The sequence below is a fragment of the Lathyrus oleraceus genome, chromosome 3 (genome assembly GCF_024323335.1).
Source record: "Lathyrus oleraceus cultivar Zhongwan6 chromosome 3, CAAS_Psat_ZW6_1.0, whole genome shotgun sequence".
Classification (NCBI taxonomy): Eukaryota; Viridiplantae; Streptophyta; class Magnoliopsida; order Fabales; family Fabaceae; genus Lathyrus; species Lathyrus oleraceus.
Window position 1 is genome coordinate 505,374,664 of NC_066581.1, and position 21,062 is coordinate 505,395,725.

The 21,062-nt window shown below is 41.4% G+C and overlaps 1 protein-coding gene across 1 annotated transcript in view; it reads right to left on the bottom strand.

Annotated features, from left to right (window-relative positions):
- Positions 1–11,172, bottom strand: part of LOC127131857 (uncharacterized) — a 52,860-nt gene extending 41,688 nt beyond the window's left edge. The window contains exon 1 of the mRNA XM_051060748.1: positions 10,956–11,172. Within this exon, the coding sequence (XP_050916705.1) occupies positions 10,956–11,159 (204 nt within the window). The 5' untranslated portion in view covers positions 11,160–11,172. The remainder of the gene's footprint in view (positions 1–10,955) is intronic.
- Between the last annotated feature and the right edge of the window lie 9,890 nt (positions 11,173–21,062).

Genomic DNA, 21,062 nt, shown 5'->3' on the forward strand with positions numbered 1-21,062 from the left:
CAGGAGATGATGAAGATGCAAGGCTAGGAACTGAAACTTAAGATCACTGATTGTGTTGAAATTCAAGTTTGAAATTGAGAAATAAAAATCAGAATTCCGTTGAGTATGGTTGGTTTTGGTTTCAGCAGAGCTTCAGATTGCCTTAAGTTTGAGATTTTAAATGAGGAGAGCAATGTATTTATAGCTGAGCTGCAAGCAATGAGGAAAATACTCGTGTGCATGAAGCCTTGGGTCCTCCATGCATGGCCTGTACAGGCGCATGTGAGGCCCAAAATCAAGTGTAATTGTAAGCGATATCATTCTGAAGTGAAATGGACGTGCAATTGGCCTTGTGTTTGCTTATGCATGAAGATTCAAAGTGAAATGCATAATTGGACATAAATATTCACCTCTTCTAAAGTCCCATATGGAAAATCCAAACATGGTCATGGTGAGAATGGTTGGAAAGTTCTTGACATAGGAACAAAATCTATGTTGGGAAAAATCCATTTGGAGTTTGTAAATTTATGAAAACTGACCTTGAAGTTTGAGATACAAAACATGTCTTTGGAAAATTTGCCAAAAATGATCAACTTCAAGCCCTTCTGTTTCATGATGAAAGACTCAAATAGAAAACCCTCCAACATCAAAGTTGTAGATATTTTCAATATGATCAATTTGGACTTAATTTTGCATCATTTGGATTTTGATGAGAAAGTTATGGGCACTTGAAGTTGGACCTTTTCAAGATTCAATGGTTTTGGTCCAAAGTGACCTATATCGTTTTGTATTATCACATGTGTGTCTTTTAGGATTATGAAATTTTGTCCAACATAACATTTGAATTATACATCTTAAGCTTTCCAATGCAATTTGTCTCACCTCAAAATCATAAAAAAAGGGAGTTAGGTCCTTGGGAAGTTGACCCAAAATTAAGGTTTCAGTCAAAATGACCTATAATGTTTTGAAATGAATGATGACCTTCCAAGTTTCAAATGGATTTTTGATGAACATGAAAGTTGTTCGTATGGTTCTTAAGAATAGTGTTTCTCTGGGGTCATCTTTATTTGACAAACACATCAAAAGTTAGGTCTCAGGGATCCTCAGTTTGGTAAGATGACTTGACTGGTCAACTTCTCAAGGCCAAACTTCAAATTGATGAATGAATGATTGAGGATACTCAAATAGGCTCATATATGCATAAAATAATTAGTGAAAGAACTTCCCTTGATTTAATTTTATCATAGGTTGAGGTTGCTTCATGAGCAAGGCATAGTTGATGCATAGTTGAATTAGGGTTTCCTTGGGAAATAATCCTCAAGCCCTTTGGGTTATCTTGATCAAATTGGCAAATTGAGATACTTGAGAGACATATATGATGATTTAGAGTTTTGTTGGACCATTGTCATGCTTGCTTTCATCTCCATCTAGCCACTTCATTGAGCTTAGGAGCCTCCTAGGAGCAAGGGCACACATGATCACTTGAGCTACAAAACAAAAGAGTTAGTGACATATTTTTTGCTTTTGGTTAGTAAAAAAAATGAGAAAAAGCAATAATATACAATTCAAGCATGCTTGGTGGTCTCAAACCAACTCACACAAATCCCAACCCAAGGGTAACGGAACCCACATGCTATGATCCTTGAGGCAATGTAATGAGCAAATAATATGATTCCATGAGGGATATTAGGGTCAAAATTAGGGTATTACAAATGCCCTTATTTAAGAGACCTCATGATGCAGATGTATGCATGCAAAAGTTAATACTCTGTGGGGAATATGACCACAATGGAAAAAAAATAAGAGGAAACTGAAAAAATCCATAGGAGTAACACACTCACTAGGGAGACAGAGACTCTGGGGAGAATAGGGTAAAAATGCGTGAGCAGGTCACGACTTGAAACTTGCTGGGAGACACGAAGGGATTCCATGAAAATAAATCAATGGAAAGACTCGAGCTGACTCAAAGATAGTGGTATTGGGGAATATGCCAATACAGCAAAACTATCCACGAAGGGTACCTCAGATAAAAATTCGGACTCAGACGGGGATGTCCATAAATGACTTAACTGAGGAAGAAAACAACGGATATTACCAGTTATTGGTAATAAACTCAAAAAGAGACATGCTGTCAAAACACCGGTTACTGGGTGAGAAAACAACACGCTTAGGGAGAAAGAATATCTAAGACCGGTATAAGGGTGAAAGATATGAATCATCCGAAACATCTGAGAAAACCTAAAAGATATATCTCAACTCAGGAAAATCTGACTCCACAGGGGACAAAAAGTCATAATGGGGAGTAGAAGGAAGGAACACCAGGGATACCGATTACTGGGCATATAATAGGTGACCAACCAGGCGTGAATTGGGGAATATTTCCAAGACACTCATCATCCAAAAGGAGGGCTGAAAAAGAAAACTCAATTTAGGATGGACATTCGATTCCATAAGGAAATACGAATCTTACTCGACTGGGGAAGAAAAAGACTTCGACTGAAGAGCACATGAGATATATTATCTATTACCGTCAGAATGTAGATAACATACTCGCATGGAAGATTATCCACAATCAGTTACTGGGTTAATAGGATAAATCGACCGAAAAGAAAGGACATCGGGATACTGGTTACTGGGTATAAAATGATGACTAATCAAAGGGAGAAACAATCATTACCAAACAAAAGGTAAAAGAAAGATGAGTCGCGGGGGATAAATTGCTTGATAAGAGCAATTATCCGAGATATATCACCGGTTACTGGGTGAAATACTCAAAAATGAAGGAATATCCATACCGAATATTGGATAAGGATAACCAACATAGAGGGGATTACATCTACCGGTTATTGGGTAGAAAACCACAGAAATAGGACTTACAACTACTACCGTTACTGGGTAGAAGGCCACATAAATAGGACTTACAACTACCAGTTATTGGGTAGAAGGCCACAAAATCCACTGGGGAAAGGATGGACAATTATTGGTTACTGAGCAATTGAACAACTAAACCACAGGGAACTGTAGGGAAATAACAAGAAAGGAGTCAATCTAGGAACAAACTAGAAGGACACAATGAGACAAGACTCAACCCTATGAGGATATAACTCAGGGGAGTAATTCCATCCCAATACATATTTAGGGAGGAAACTGAAACAATAATCATCCACGAGGACATAACTCAGTGGGGAATGATGAAGGAAAGATAGACACTTTCTGCTTATGGGGCTGACTCTATATGGAGAGATCAGACACAACATCTGCTTAGGGAAGAATATTTCACCAACAGCAGGAGATAACAAGCAAAGATATATGGCAAAGAATGCAACATGAATATCTGAATGCTATAATTATGCATGTATATGCATGGTTTATGTATGATTAATGCTGACAAACAGACATATCTAACACAAACAGTTCCAAGAATCGATGGACAGACATCTGGTAGAACATCTCAAAAGAAAAGGCCAGGCCCACAGGAAAATCAATTCTGGTGGGAAAGCATCAAATACAAAGAGCTACAGACCACCGCTGGGGATCACGCAGAGTCATCGTCGGGGACAGGCAAAGTCACAACTGGGACAAGCAAAGTCACAACTATCAACCACTGGGGATCTTCCAACAATTCCCGGGAACAATGCAGAGATATCAATAAGATCTAACATAGAAGAACTCTACTGGGGATCTTATCAGGAGAAGGAACAGATTGCTCCGCTGGGGAAGGAAACAACACATCTTCCTCGAAATCCCTCAATACTGGAAAATGTCTTCCACTCGGAGGGGATACCAATGTCAAACTAAGATCAGACAACGTCTCATTCGGGGAGCGTACAGAGTCACCGCCAAGGAATTACTGCTGAACAGACATAAGATCCAGCGTAGAGGAAACTCTACTAGGGAGCTCAACACGGATAAGATCCGTCGTAAAATAAACTTTACCGGGGAACTTATCAAGGAAAGATAGAAACTCTGTGGGGATCAACCACCAAACAGAAGTTCTAACAATCAAAACACTTCCTCTTATCCGCTAGAGAGATATCTCCGCTAAGGGGAGAGAGAACCAAAGCTCCGCTGGGGAAGGTCACAACATCTCACCACCAGCTCACATAGAGGAAACTTTCCAATAAGGAGGGGAAAACAAATTATCAGGCTCCGATCAGGCAACTCCACTAAGGATAGACTGTAGGCGACCATACTGGGGATAGTCTGCTGTGAGCAACCTGCTAGGGATGAGTTGTAAGCCAACCTGTTGGGGATAACTACAAGTATCTCCGAGGGGCTGTCTTGGCTAAGAGGAAATCAGAAGTGAACCATCCATCAACATGTGCCACGCTGGGGATGAAAAGGGGAACAAACCCTTCATCACTGCTCTGGGCGACTATGGCTGAGGAGATATCTGAAAGATAGCTTTGCAGGGAACACATGCTCACTCCTGCTGAGGATGTCTACTCATGCTGGGAATTTCTGCTCACTGGGGAAAGACAAACATCCTCATGAATATATAGCATATCAACTTTTATCAATCTATAAGGGATTTTAGGTCAGTCCACACAATGGATGACAACCGTATAATTGATAAACACAAATGCTAGACTCAAACTCTCCGGGGATGAGGATGTTTAATTCTGCGCTCGCTGAGGAGACAAACTGAGAGATGACGAAGAGGATACAAACATGCCAGAAATATGGACAAATGTCTTACCCTTTTGGAGATCATACTATCCTTAGGAGAGCACTGAAGATTTCCATTTATCTTTTCAGTCTTTGTGAATGTTCACTTTGTTTAAAAACAGTTTATAAAAACTTTATTTGTTTAAAACAATGATATTTATCAATTAAAACATGCAAACATTTGTTGAACAGAAACAAATAAGAGTGCAAAAAATTGGACAAATGCTCAAATTTATTTGATGGAATGGTAGTTCGCAAATGGCGAGACTCCATGGATCTTTACAAATTTGAAATTGGTGATATATATATTGAAAAAAAGGCTACATTAAACATAATGACCATTTATCCACCAACTCTGAATCCGATCTATTTGAAGCTTCAGTTGACGATGACTGAGCGAGAATCTTTGACAGAAGACAGCTTGTAGAACAAAGTCTTGTCAGGATGCAGTTACTTGCCAAATCCCTAATTTTGCCTAGATTGCCCCAGGGTGAGGTACTCAATCTAGCGACACATATATATATATATATATATATATATATATATATATATATAATATATATATATATATATATATATATATATATATATATATATATATTATATTCATCTTTTCCATGTCTCTAACTTTTGCCTGGACCGCCCTTTCGGGTTTCCAATCCACCGAGACACTCATTTTTGCCTAAGCCGCCCTTTCGGTTTTCAACTTAGCGAGCTATTCTGTTTTTATTTTTAGGCGAAGTATTTCTTGACTGCATCTGAATTCACAGGACGAGTGAAATCCTCCCCATCCATAGTTGTAAGCATCAAAGCACCGCCTGAAAAGGATCTCTTAACAACATATGGACCTTCATAGTTTGGAGTCCACTTACCCCTGGAATCGGGAGCGAAAGACAAGACTTTCTTGAGCACGAGGTCATCTTCTCGGAACACACGAGGCTTGACCCTCTTATCAAAGGCTTTCTTCATCCTTTGCTGATACAACTGACCATGGCACATGGCAGTTAATCTCTTCTCTTCAATCAAGTTTAACTGGTCATAACGACTCTGAACCCATTCAGCTTCAGCTAACTTGGCTTCCATCAAGACTCTCATTGATGGGATCTCAACCTCCACGGGGAGCACATCCTCCATTCCATATACAAGAGAGAAAGGGGTTTCCCCTGTTGAAGTGCAGACAGATGTACGATAGCCATGCAAAGCAAATGGCAGCATCTCATGCCAATCTTTGTACGTAAAAACCATCTTCTGGATAATCTTCTTGATGTTCTTATTAGCAGCTTCAACAACCCCATTCATCTTGGGTCTATAGGTAGAAGAATTATGATGTGCAATCTTGAACTCACTACACAGCTCTTTCATCATTTTGTTGTTCAAGTTAGATCCATTATCAGTAATGATCTTGTCTGGCACACCATATCGGCATATGAGTTGGTTCTTGATAAACTTCACAACCACCTGCCTGGTCACATTCGCCTATGATGCCGCTTCAACCCACTTGGTGAAGTAATCAATAGCTACGAGAATAAAATGGTAACCGTTCGACGCCTTTGGCTCTATCATGTCAATCATGTCGATTCCCCATTTAGAGAAAGGCCATGGTGATGAAATAACATTCAGAAGTGTCGGGGGAATATGAATCTTATCCGCATAAATCTGACACTTGTGGCATTTCTTCACATATTTGCAGCAGTCAGACTCCATTGTCAACCAATAGTAGCCTGCTCTCAACATCTTCTTTGCCATGGCATGTCCATTGGAATGAGTACCAAATGAACCCTCATGGGCTTCACTCATCAACAGGTCTGCTTTGTGTCTATCCATGCATTTGAGCAAAACCATGTAAAAATTCCTCTTATAAAGCACATCACCATTGAGGTAGAAACTGCCAGGTAATCTCCTCAAAGTCTTCCTATCTTTAACAGATGCCCCAGGCGGGTAAGTCTGACTTTGGAGAAAGCATTTGATATCATAATACCATGGCTTATCATCTTTCACTTCTTCCACTGCAAATACATGAGCTGGTCTATCCAAGTGCATCACGTGATATTGGGGACTTTATTCCAATATTTCACCACAATCATCGAAGCAAGTGTAACAAGAGCATCTGCCATCCGATTCTCATCTCGAGGAATATGATGGAAGTCAACCTCAATAAAGAAAGTTGAAATCCTCCTCGCGTAATCTCTATATGGGATGAGGCCAGGCTGATTCGTCTCCCATTCACCCTTAATCTAATTAACAACAAGGGCCGAATCGCCATAAACATCAAGATGTTTGATCCTAAGATCAATACATTCTTCCAAACCCATAATACATGCCTCATACTCCGCCATATTATTCATGCATTTGAAAGTTAGCCTTGCAGTAAAAGGAAAATGTATGCCCTGAGGAGTAATAATCACTTCCCTAATACCATTTCCATACTGATTAACAGCGCCATCGAACACCATACCCCATCGGGAACCAGGATCTGGCCCTTCATCAAGCGTAGGCTCATTGCAATCTTGCATCTTCAAATACAAAATCTCCTCATCTGGGAAGTCATACTGAACAGACTGATAATCTTCAATTGGTTGATGTGCCAAGTGGTCAGCCAAGATACTACCTTTAATAGCTTTCTGAGCTCGATACTCAATGTCATACTCAGATAAAAACATTTGCCATCGGGCAATCCTCCCAATTAAAGCAGGCTTCTCAAAGATATACTTGATTGGATCCATTTTGGATATCAACCAAGTCGTATGATTTAACATATACTAGCGTAAACGCTTAGCGGCCCAAGCCAAAGCACAACATGTCTTCTCAAGCATTGAGTATCGAGACTCACAATCAGTGAACTTCTTACTCAAGTAGTATATTGCATATTCTTTCTTCCTTGATTCATCTTGCTGACACAATACACAACCCATGGAATCATCAAGCACAGTCAAATACATAATCAAGGGTCTCCCTTCAATAAGCGGAGACAGAATCGTTGGCTCGGACAGATACTCTTTGATACTGTCAAAGGCCTTATGGAAATCCTCGGTCCAATCATGACGCTGATCTTTCGGGAGGAGCTTGAATATGGGCGCACATGTGGCAGTCATGTGGGATATAAATCTGGAAATATAATTCAAGCGGCCAAGAAAACCTCGGACTTGCTTCTCAGTTTTGGGCGCAGGCATCTCTTGTATTGCTTTGACCTTGGCAGGATCAACTTCAATACCTCCTTCACTGACAATAAAGCCTAATAACTTGCCGGAACGGACGCCAAATGTATACTTGTTCGGATTCAGGCGGAGTTTGTACTTCCTCAAACGCTGAAAAAGCTTCAACAAGTGCTCTACATGTTCAACTTTCGTTCTCGACTTTGCAATCATATCATCGACATACACCTCGATCTCCTTGTGCATCATATCATGAAACAAGGAAGTCATAGCTCGTTGATACGTGGCTCCAGCGTTCTTCAAACCGAAGGGCATCACTCAATAACAAAATGTTCCCTAAGGTGTGATGAATGTTGTCTTCTCCATATCCTCGGGTGCCATTTTAATCTGGTTGTAACTGGAAAATCCGTCCATAAATGAGAAGACATTGAATTTAGCTGTATTGTCTACCAACATATCAATATGTGGTAGAGTAAAATCATCTTTCGGACTAGCTTTATTCAAGTCTCGATAGTCCACACACATTCAGACTTTTCCATCTTTCTTAGGCACAGGCACAATATTGGCCACCCATTGAGGATATGTAGAAGTCACCAGAAACCCCGCATCAATTTGCTTATGAACTTCTTCTTTAATCTTCACTGTCGTATCAGGATGAGTTCTTCTGAGCTTCTGCTTCACAGGCACACACTCAGGCTTCAAAGGCAGGAAATGTTGCACAATATCAGTATCCAGACCAGGCATATCTTCATACGACCAGGCAAAGACGTCGACGTATTCTCGTAGCAACTCAATCAACCCCTTCTTCACAGACTCTTCAAGGAGTGCCCCAATCTTCACTTCACGAACACAGTCTTCAGACCCCAAGTTGACTGTTTCCAGATTCTCAAGATGCGGCTGAATGATCTTCTCCTCGTGCTCAAGCAGACGGGTGATCTCATCAGGAATCTCTTCAACATCATCTTCTTCGGCCTCAAATACAGGGAACTTAAAGTTGGGAGATGGCGTTGGATCATTATGTTCAATGGGTTTGATCAAACTGCATAATGATTTTGAGTATAAAAGAGATTTTAGAATTCAAGCAAGGCAAATCATTATGCAGATGAAAAGATTGACTTTATTTTTTTTTTAGGGTTTTATGGTGATCACAAATTTCATGCAAAAAGAAAAAAGGGAAAATAATTTGGAAAAACAAACATTTAACATGTAGTTTTTGAATGAACATCATTGTATTAATAAAAAATGTGCCAACAATGTCATCACTTCTCCTTTTGGTATGGGAAAAGGGTTTTTAAACAAAATGAACATATTACGTGGACTTGTGGATAACTGTTGGAACATCAACAGCGACCCAATTATTGCAGATTCCTCCAGGAATGACAAAGTTGCCAAGATCTTCCTCTTCATCATCTTCCATAATGGCAACAACCTCTTAATCTTCTATGGTGTGGATGAAACCTCCACTCTGAAACAACCCACGCTCATTGGAAATGCCTGAAGAATACCCTATTCCAGCTCGGGATTTTTTATCTTCCAATCTGATCATTTGTCCTAAACCAGTAGTTGCACCATGCTTAATGGCCAACTTAGAATCATTGTAGGAAGCAAATGAAGAAGGTCCTTTCCTTGAAGGCTCAGCAATAGATAAGGCTTGGAACGGAGTCCCAACCTCATCCTCAACATCTATGTAGGAAAAGGAAGATAAATGGCTTACCAAGAGAGCCTTCTCTCCCCCTATCACCACCAACTTCTTGTTTTTAACAAACTTTAACTTCTGGTGTAGGGTGGATGTCACGACGCCTGCCTCGTGAATCCATGGTCTTCCAAGCAAACATCTATATGATGGATGGATATCCATGACCTGGAAAGTGATCTGGAAATCACTAGGTCCAATCTTGATCGGAAGTTCAACTTCGCCGATCACAGTTTTCCTCGAACCATCAAAAGCTTTCATTACCACTCCACTCTGCCTCATGGGAGGCCCCTGATAAGAAAGTTTGGAAAGAGTGGATTTTGGCAACACATTAAGCGATATCCTGTGTCTACCAACACATTAGACAAGGCATCATCCTTGCAGTTCATAGAAATGTGTAGAGCCAAATTGTGGTTTTTTCCCTCCTCGGGAAGATCAGTATCACAGAAGCTCAGGTTGTTACAAGCGGTTATGTTTGCAACAATGCTATCAAACTGTTCAATCGTGACATCGTGGTCCACGTATGCCACGTCCAACACCCTCTGCAAAGCTTCGCGGTGTGGCTCAGAATCCATCAATAAAGATAACACAAATATCTTTGATGGAGTTTGTAGCAGTTGATCAACAACATTATACTCGCTCCTTTTGTAGGGTAACAACAAAGTTTCTACTCTCTCCTTGACCCAATCAGTGTAATCAGGCATAGCAACGGCAAACTTCTTCCCTAAGACAAATCCATCCTTCACACCAATAGACTTCCAAGCTCTCCCTATCTGCTCCAATCTGGCCGGGTCACTCTGCTTCTCAAAATACACACTTTCAGCTACCTCAGCCTCTAGTGGTCTTCCCTTCATCACAAACCCCAACTGGCCAAGAGAAAGAACCGGGTTGTAATTGATGCAACCCCTAGTCCCTACGAGTGGCACATTACGGAATCCTCCACAGCTCATAATGACGTTACGCACATCCATCCGGTAAGATTGCCATCTGATATCATAGGAGGTAAGAGACATAACCCTCTGAGTCCACTTATGCGTGCTCTGAGCATCCACAAAAGGTCCACTGACTGGCAAGAGAGACAAGAACCATCTGAGCAAAAGCGGGAGACAACACCTGATAGCCCCACCCTTACCATGCCTACTGTGAATAGCATAGTAAGTGTCAGCTAACAGAGTAGGAACTGGATTTCCTCCAATGAAAATACTGACTGCAGCATAGTCAACAAAATTGGGCATACTCGGAAACAGGACGATCCCATAGATCATGACGGCCAACTGAGCATGAAAGGCTTCCCAACTTCCCTTCTCTGCTTCTTCTCTAGCTACCCTCAACAGAAACTTCAAAGGCAATCCTACAACATCCCCACTGGACTTCCAACTATCGCTGACTTCCCTGATACCCAAATGGAGAGCTCTGGCAACAACTCCGAAATCAACCTCCTTGGGCACACCCAAGAAAGGAACCTGATACCGGACCGGGACACTCAGCAGAATGGAGTATTCCTCAAGAGTAGGCGCCAACTGATAATCTTGAAAGGTGAAACAATGAAGCTCTGGGTCGTAGAACTGTAGAAGAGTCTGCAACGGCACCGGATCGACTACCATCTTCAACAGTGTCAGAATATCTCCATACTGGTCAACAAACCCCTTCTGGTTACCACTGGTCATAAGGTTGCTCAACTCAATCAGAGACGTCAAAGGTTCACGGTGAAAGCTGTAGGAACAAGTCTTCCGCTTCAACTCTGGGACTGTTGCCATCTCTATCAGTGAACAAGCTCTGGAATGTACCTGAGAAATGATATGCATGCAGGGATTAGTTTTTTTCTTCTTTTTCCCCTTTTCTCTTTTTTTTTTGTTGTATTTTTTTTATTGCGTTTCTTTTGAAAAATAAATATGCTATGATGCAAATGATGCAGACACGACTGGTTGGCTGTGTCTCTCGGAACACAGGATCAAAGCTTCGGCTTGAACTCGGAACCACAAATTCATCTGAAACCCAAAGTCATCTGAGACCCCAAAATTCTGAACCAATAGTCACCAACAGGATCACAAGTCACCAACCAGTCACCAACAAGTCACCAACAAATACCTGTACCTGTAATAATGATCATTCCCTCCCCACTCACGGGTGTCATCTAGGCCAGGGTAAGGTCGAGAGAAACGCATCATAAATAACGTTTCGCAGAATATCATCATATACACACCCGAAGTATGTAACGATAACATCCCACCAGGGTCTGAACTGCTCGTGATATCAATGTTCCGCTGAGTGGCGCAATACCACCCGCTTCCCATGAATCACTCTATTCCTAAGTATCCTAGATTTCACTCATGGCCTGGGTATTGGGCCTTTTACCTCATGTAACTCCCACCCCAACAAAGAGAAACAGACAACCAGCCAGGTGAACAAATGAATATGAATGCAAACATTAATGCAAACAAATAAATGCAAACAGTAAATGCACATATATACAAATGAATGCAATAAACAACAACAAAAGCAACCAAACCCTAACCTAGAGAGCGCTAGGAGAGACTCGCTTAGGGAAGATGGACCAGCATAGGTCAACTTCTCTTAATTCCCCAGCAGAGTCGCCAGCTGTCGCATCACGCGAAAAACCGGCGGGAAAACAAGAACAACAGAGCCGCCACCGTGCGTTATTTATCCCAAAAGAGGGAAAGGAAACGCTCAGAGTAAACCTAGGAAAGAACATGGTCTCGCGACCAAAGAGAATGGGTTCGGGAGTCGGTTATGCGAAGGGAAGGTATTAGCACCCCTACGCATCCGTAGTACTCTACGGGATCCACGCACAAAAGGAAGGAAAATGGTTGCTAAAAACGCTGCTCACACACGCTGGCTGAAAGAGACACAAGAAAACAAACAAGACTGAAACTGACTCGGCAGGATATCGCATCCTGGGCCTACTTAGTCTATCAAGCATAGACATCAGAGTCGAAGTAGTTCGGACTGGGGAAACGACACATGCTCGCTAGGATATCGCATCCTATGCATACGTATCTTCTCGGACAAGAGAAGAATCAGAGCATTCGTAGCTCGGCTGACACGCACACAAACAAACAAAGGCAAAGGCAAACGTGGAGCCTGAATGCCAATCACTGGACTTACATCAGCATCCGAACCAAAATACACGCACACTGGAACCCAAATGCCACTCGATGGACTTACATCAGCTTCCAAGCACACAACAAGACAAAACAAAGACACAGGCGCCCGGAGAGATCTGCTCATCTCCTGCCTACGTACCTCATCTGGTATGAGGATCAGGGCGACGTAGTTCCCCTACGGAGGGATAAAGGACTAGCCTAACCAGATAACAGAGGGAGACACAACTAGGGAGACTACGACTCGAGCCTAGATGTTATCATGCAAAATCAACCCTAAGTTAAGGTTTCTAGCTAACTGGCACAGGGAGCCAGCCTATCCTAAGCATGACTTGCACAGGAAGCAAGCCACACACACACTTAACTTGCACAGGAAGCAAGTCAAGCACAACCTATCTTGCACAGGAAGCAAGTCTAAACTAACCCTAACTTGCACAGGAAGCAAGTCAAACAAACATACAAGTACAGGTAGCACACACTATACACAAGCAAGTGGCTCAAACAAGGGTTAGGTTTTAGTCGAGGGGTCATATCAACCTCAACAAACAAACCTCTGGAACTGGGTGAATGTGCTCTTAACCTTGCCATTGAGGGGCTAAGGTGAAGCAGATGAAAGGTGAGTGAAGATAAGACTTCACAGCTCTTATCCCTGGCCTGGGAGAGCTTAAGACAAGAATGTGTCGGTTCAGAAAGTGGGAACCCTTCTACACATTTAAAACTGACTCAACTGTACAATTGTACAAGATCTTGGGTTTGTATCTGCAATGCATCAACACAGTGGTGTGAGCAAAGCAGATGACACACAGAATAGCAGGGGATAGGTTGCATATCCCTTGGGTTCTGCCAATTGCCTCTTCACTTAGGAGGTCTTTGACTCTATACAAGGACAAATGTAAACAGTCACAAACATTGCCTCTTAAGGAGGACTTCAGACAGTTGCCTGGCCAAGTAACAGGCCAGGTCTTCCAGACTACATGAAGATTAAGGGATTATACCTCAAAGCAAGTTGCTATTAAAGCAAAGCAAAGCAAGTTCAAAGAACTAAGCAACTAATGGTACCTGAAATAGTCAAACAGATCAGTACACAATTCAAAAGTTAAAGCAACAGGAAGTAGGAATCAATAGTCAACACAAGCAGGAAAATGTGCAAAGCACAAAGCTCAAGGCATATGAGCCAAGCAACCTACAAAACAAAGAGGTTAGCTCATGATAATCAAATGAACTCAATCAAATTGTAATGATCTCTTTGGAGCATTGGTTGGTCAACCTGAAAACACAAGCTCAAACATAAGTCACAGGACCACTAGGACAAGCCTAGGGTCAAAATAAATGAGAAAGTCAAAACAGCAAGCAATGTCCAATCAAAATCAAATTCAAACATTTAGGAAGCAAACCCAATTGTTTCATGTTCATATCATGCATCATCATCATTTCATAAGCAAAAGAAGTCAAAGCATGGCAAATGAGAGCTCATAGGAGTCAACAGCAAGACTTAACTCAAAAGTCAACTCAAACATTTCCAAAAATCACCAAATAAATCATGATCAATCCTAACACATAGCATGGTAAGCATGTCAAATTTCATCTCATTTGGACAAGTGGAAGGCAGTCAATGAAAATCAGAAAGGCAAGGCAATTTTGAACATGCTCAAAGAAGTCAACCAAACATGCATCAACTTAGAAAATCATAAGTCAGAGATGGTGTATGATAAATGAATGGGACTAAAACCATGGCCAAGATGAGGATGTCTAGTTATCTCATGTAAAATTTCATGTCCATCTAATAAAGTATGAGAATTTCACAAATGAAATGGCAACATGCATCACATGAGGTCAACATTTTGGCTAAACAAGGGAGAAAATCTCAAACAATTAGGAAATGCCACAAATAATTCCAAGAAAATTCACATGTAAACTAGGCACACAAGAGCTCAATCATGCAAAAATTCAATCCAATTTGAGTTCAATAAGCATGGTAATGAAAATCATGAAGTTGGACATCAATGGTGTGACACAAATTGTCACACCCTAATTCAAAATTCATAACTCAACAACCAGATGAGGTAAATTCACAAACTCTAACCAAAATCACCATGGATGTGTCTAGTTTAAGCACAAAACATTTGGGAGCCATTGGATAAAGTATCACCATTTCACAAATGTTTTGGCAAAAGGTACAAAAATGGATACATGTCAAAAACCCTAATGCAATTTCAAAATTATTCATCCAAAAAATCAGCAAAAATAATGATAAAAAACTAGGGCTCATGATGAAGATGATGCAAAAATTCCCACTAGATTTGGATTTGAGATGAACAAGTTATGAATTTTGCAAAATGATGATCAAAGTGAAATAATTATTGAAATTAAATGAATTATTATGGAAAAATAAAATGAGAATGGCACGGAAGTAATTATGTAGTTCATTAAACGGGACGGCGCCGTTTTGCTTGCTGAAATGAAATGTTTTAATTGGTGCATGGCGCAACAGTGAACATGCATACGTGAAGAACAAATTCTGGGCAAGGCAATTGCATTCTAGGGTTTTCTGGGCAGCAAATACAACATTCATCTTCCCCAAATCGTGTTTCATAAAAAATTTCCAGAAATCCAAATTGAACACACAGCAATGAACATCCAAGCATGGCAAACAAGATTCCAACAATAATTTTCATTAAAACACAACCATACTCATGAATCGAGCACAAACATAAATCAACATCAAACTTGTTTTCAACATAACTTCATGAGTACATGGCCATTTCATGTGATTTAAACTTCAGAATGATCAGCACAACAAGCTCTACACTAAGCATGGCATGGATTTGAGAAATAATGAGATCGAAAACTAACCAATTTGGAAGTGCAGTGTTGAAATGGATGTTGTTTGGTCTTTAATGCTTGAAACAGTTGCTCTTTAAGGTCCCAAATGAAGAATGAGTGAAGAACTTTGGCTTGAAACACACCAATTTAGCTCTGAATCAACTCTGCCATGGAAGAGTGCTTTTGAAAACAGTCGAATCAGGGCTGCTTACAGCTGGGTTTTGATGCTCCAATGTCTTCCAAGTGATGGCCAGGTGATGAATCAATGAAGGGAAGCTCGAGTCCTTTGGGAGTTTGAGCAGAATTTGCAAAATGTGAAAAATGGCAATCTTGAGAGAATGATATTTCTGTGTTATGGAGGCAGCTGCTAGGGGTTTCATTCAGCAGAAAAAATGATGTGTGTCTGCTGTTTTTGTGGTACTTGAATCAAGGTCCATGAAAATGTGGAGTAGAGTTGGTAAAAGTGTACTTTCTTTCCAATTTTCAAGCAAGTTGGCATGGGTGTATGTACTGCACGAATTTGACTTTGTAACATGACCAAAACCACATTTCTGAACTATTTCAATTGGCCAAATGGTTAAAAAATGATTATTTTGAAAAGTCAAAATTCAACTCACTTGAAATTAATTAAGGCAAGTTCAAAAAGGCCATTTTGCATGGTGATGTTTTGGTGAATGAAAGTTACATTTTTGGAAAGAGGAGGTCAAATGTGACTTGTGGGAAAAAACCCCACCCAAATTGGCCAAATGGTTTGAGAGATATGGCCTTTTGAAGTTCAAGATTTTGTGAAAATGATTTGATCATATCTTGACAACCATACATGGGAATTGAGTGTTCTTGGACTTTTTGGAAATGGGAGAACAAGATCTTCAACTTTCATGTTGGGCAAAAATTCATTTGAAGCTTGTATCATGATGTAAGTTTGAGGATCAAGACTTTCCATTTGGGCAGGTTTCAATTACAGGTCCAGTTTCCATTTTTGGAAATTTCTGATCTGGCTTCAAATTCTTCCATGATGGTGTTTGACATGATATATGAGGACTATATGGACATGAATGAGACCTCTCAAACCAATTTCCATCATCAAATCACTGATTAAATGGACAGTTGACCAACAGTTGACTTTTAGGGTTTCTGACTGATTGTGCATTGACTGATGACTTCTGAACATCCAACCCTTGACCAAAACACTTCAAATGGATCCCCAAGTCATGTGAACATGTTGGACCAACCCTAGGGCCTTGGCTCAATGGAATTTGTGCTTGCTTGCTTGACTGACTGATCTCCTGACCAGTTTGACCTAATTTCTTGATTGGCTTGCACTTGAGGCAAATAGGACAATGCAATGTTATGCAGTGGACCATGTTATGCTATGACCTAATATGAAAATGTATGTACAATGATGGGCGCAAATTTGAGGTGCTACAGCTGCCCCTATTCAATCAACTGGGAACCCGAATGGATGAGAGCGACTGCTGTCAGACTTTCAGGGTAAACAGGGATTGAATACCAAAGAACCGTAGAAATTTGCACTCTGCCGGATATGATACAAGAAGAACCACGTCATTTACTGATGACGCCTGCAATTGACAACTTCAGAAAAGCGAAACCATTTACCGATGGTCAGAGACTGGTAACTTGACATTTACCGATATCAACTTCAGCAAAACCATTTACCGATGGCTGCTGGGAAACAACTTCTGATGTAAAAGGAAGCAAAACCATTTACCGATGGTGGCTTCAAAGAAACTTGACATTTACCGATATCAACTTCAACTCGACCATTTACCGATGGCTACTGCAACTGGGGATCTGATATTTACCGATATCGAAGAAAACGGGGCCATTTATCGATGGCGGATAAAACTGGGCATTCAATATTTACCGATATCGAAGCATACGGGGCCATTTACCGATGGCGTCTCCACTTGGGGAGGAACAAAATCTTTGTGGTGTAATCAGACAAGACGTTTACCGACGACTTCTGGGGATCTTGATTTTATCAACAAGGAAACAAAGCATGACCAGACATTTACCGATGACTGGGATGAGACTCGACGTTTACCGACATCGAAAGATGATGTTTACCGACATCAAAACAAACGACCAGACATTTACCGATGACTGGGGAACACTTCACTAAGGGAAAAAACAAATATTTGCAACTGGAAACCAGATAGGACATTTACCGATGACTCTACTGGGAATCTCTAGCTGGGGATTATCAGACATTTACCGATGACTGCAGAAAAGACTCGATGTTTACAGACATCGAAACAATGGTGTTTACCGACACCAACAATGATGACCAGACATTTACTGATGACTGGGGTGAGACTCGATGTTTACAGACACCGAAACAATGGTGTTTACAGACACCAACAATAATGACCAGACATTTACTGATGGCTGGAGAGAATACCCGATGTTTACAGACACCGAAACAATGGTGTTTACCGACGCCAAAATGATGACCAGACATTTACCGATGACTGGGGAGAATACCCGATGTTTACAGACATCGAAACAATGGTGTTTACCGACACCAAAAAGAAACACACGCGGGTGCTGGCATGACACTTACCGTATCACAAAAACGACTTTTTAGATATGTCAAGGCAAGGTTGACCACTTGCTGGGGGTCTCACTGGAGAGAAATAAACTTTCTGTCACCATCGGGTGAGGAAATAAACCTCTGTGGGGATAGCAATTCTGAATGCTGTCGAAGCAACTGTAGCAGACTTGCTGTGCTGATGTTGAATGAAATGATCCGCCTCTGCCGGGGATACAATCTGGTGAGGTTAACACATGAATGCATATGTTTGAATTTTTCTATGGCGTAATGTTCCATATTGAATGGGAATGCTACGCAGTTTGAGGATGCAATGATCACTAAAATGCAAAAATGCAAAAATGATGAAAAACTCCGGCTGGGGAGCCAAAACTGATCGGGTACTCCAACTCTGCGGGGAGACTCTGCAAGGAGAGCAACGACTTCTCACTCATGTTGGAGAATAGCACTGCTGCTGGGGGAAGGTAAACTCCGCTGGGGATATCCTTCAGTCCACAGATAGGATAAATGCTGGAGATAAATTTCAATGAGTCTGCCTCACTCGGGAGGAAATCGGCAAATACAGGCCTGCTGGGGATAGGCAATCCTTAGATCTGTTGGGGAATAGAAGGCACTATCCACAGACGTCTCCGCAGGGGAACATAGCTCCGATAGCTTCCAAACTTGCTTGGGGAAAATATTTGCTGAGGAAACGTCCTCACGGATGCCAACCTGAAAAACAGCACAACAAAATGCCCCCAGGGGATGCATGGACAAGATACGCTCAAGTGTCCTCAACATTCAAAATGATTTTCAAATGTTTCATCTTTTTGCACGTTATTGTGTAGCCTTCATGTTCTTATATGCAATGCTTATCAACAATTCGGACATTTTTGCAAACAAAACAGTAAAAATAAAAACCAAAGAGCTATTTATCTGAATAACGACTTTTATTGATTGAAAATGTGCCTGAAGAGGCAAATACATTGGGAAGCAATTCCTAGAAAGAGGTAATTGCGCACAAAAGGAAAAATCTATCCTAATGGCAACGTGAACACGGCATCCACTATTTCCCAATTCTGTTATAACTCACAGATCATCAGTTTTCCTCCCAACTCCTTGCTTTCTGAGAAGAATGACTGGACGGATCACATCTTTCGAGATGGCGGATGACAAAGCTCGATGAAGTACAGACAACTCAGACTGTAGTCTTCGCTTTAATCCCTCTTTTGGCTGGATCGCCCTTTCGGGTTTTCAATCCACCGGGATACCCATTTTTGCCTAAGCCGCCCTTGCGGGTTTTCGACTTACCGGGTGTACAAATTCTTTTTCATTTTATCCCTAATTTTTGCCCGAACCTTTCCTTTCTGTTTTTTGGTTCGCCGGGATGCCCCTTTTTTGCCTGGACTCTTTTTCTTTTTGTCCAGCGGGTCAATTTATGCGAAGTATTTTTTGACTACATCTGAGTTAACAGGAGACGGAAAATCTTCACCGTCCATAGTTGTAAGCATCAAGGCTCCACCGGAGAATACCTTTTTCACAAAGTATGAACCTTCATAATTAGGAGTCCACTTGCCCCTGTTATCTGCACCGGGAGGAAGGATCCTCTTCAGAACTAGATCACCTATCTGATAGCTTCGAGGACGCACTTTCTGATCAAAGGCTCGCTTCATCCTTCGCTGATACAACTGTCCGTGACATACAGCTGCTAGCCGTCTCTCTTTGATAAGGCTCAACTCGTTAAACCTTGTTCGAATCCACTCGGCTTCGTCCAGCTTGACATCCAATAAAACTCTCAGAGAAGGAATCCCCCACTTCAACAGGTAGGACAGCTTCCATACCATACACAAGGGAGTAAGGAGTTGCCCCGGTCGACGTACGTACTGAGGTACGGTACCCATGCAAAGCGAAAGGCAGCATCTCATGCCAATCCTTGTACGTAACGACCATCTTCTGCACAATCTTCTTGATATTCTTGTTCGCCGCTTCTACAGCACCATTCATCTTCGGTCTGTAAGGAGAAGAATTGTGATGTTCAATCTTGAAATCTTTACAAAGCTCTTTCATCATCTTGTTATTGAGATTCGAACCATTGTCAGTGATGATTCTCTCAGGAACTCCATAACGACATATGATTTCTTTCTTGATGAACCGGGTAACCACTTGTTTGGTAACGTTAGCATAGGAAGCTGCTTCCACCCATTTGGTGAAATAATCAATCGCAACCAAGATGAAGCGATGTCCATTCGAAGCAGTAGGCTCAATCTTCCCAATCATATCAATGCCCCACATGGCGAACGACCAAGGCGAATTCATGACATTCAGAGGGCTTGGTGGTACATGCACCTTATCAGCATAGATTTGACACTTATGGCATTTCCGAGCATACTTGAAACAATCGGATTCCATAGTCATCCAGTAATAACCCGCTCTCAACAATTTCTTAGCCATTGCATGTCCGCCGGCATGAGTACCGAAGGAACCTTCATGAACTTCCTGCATTAACATGTCCGCCTCGGGTCTGTCCACGCATCTAAGCAAGACCATGTCAAAGTTTCTCTTATACAACACATCATCCTGATTCAAATAGAAGCTTCCAGCTAGCCTCCTCAGGGTTTTCTTGTCATTCTTCGACGCACCTTCAGGATACTCCTGAGTCTTGAGGAAGTTCTTGATGTCATAATACCATGGCTTCTCATCAATCACAACAGACTCAGCTGCAAACACATACGCAGGCCTCTCGAGTCGATTCACCGCAACATGTGGCACATGATTCCACCAATGAACTTTGATAATAGACGACAAAGTTGCCAAAGCATCAGCCATTTGATTCTCATCCCGGGGGACATGGTACAACTTCACCTTCTTGAAGAACGTCAGTATTCTTCTGGTGTAATCTCTATACGGAATCAAATGCGGCTGATTCGTATTCCAATCTCCATTGACTTGATTGACCACTAGAGCTGAATCTCCATAAATGTCAAGAGTTTTGATCCTCAGATCAATGGCTTCTTCTATCCCCATGATACAAGCCTCATACTCAGCTTCGTTGTTGGTGACGTCAAACGTCAATC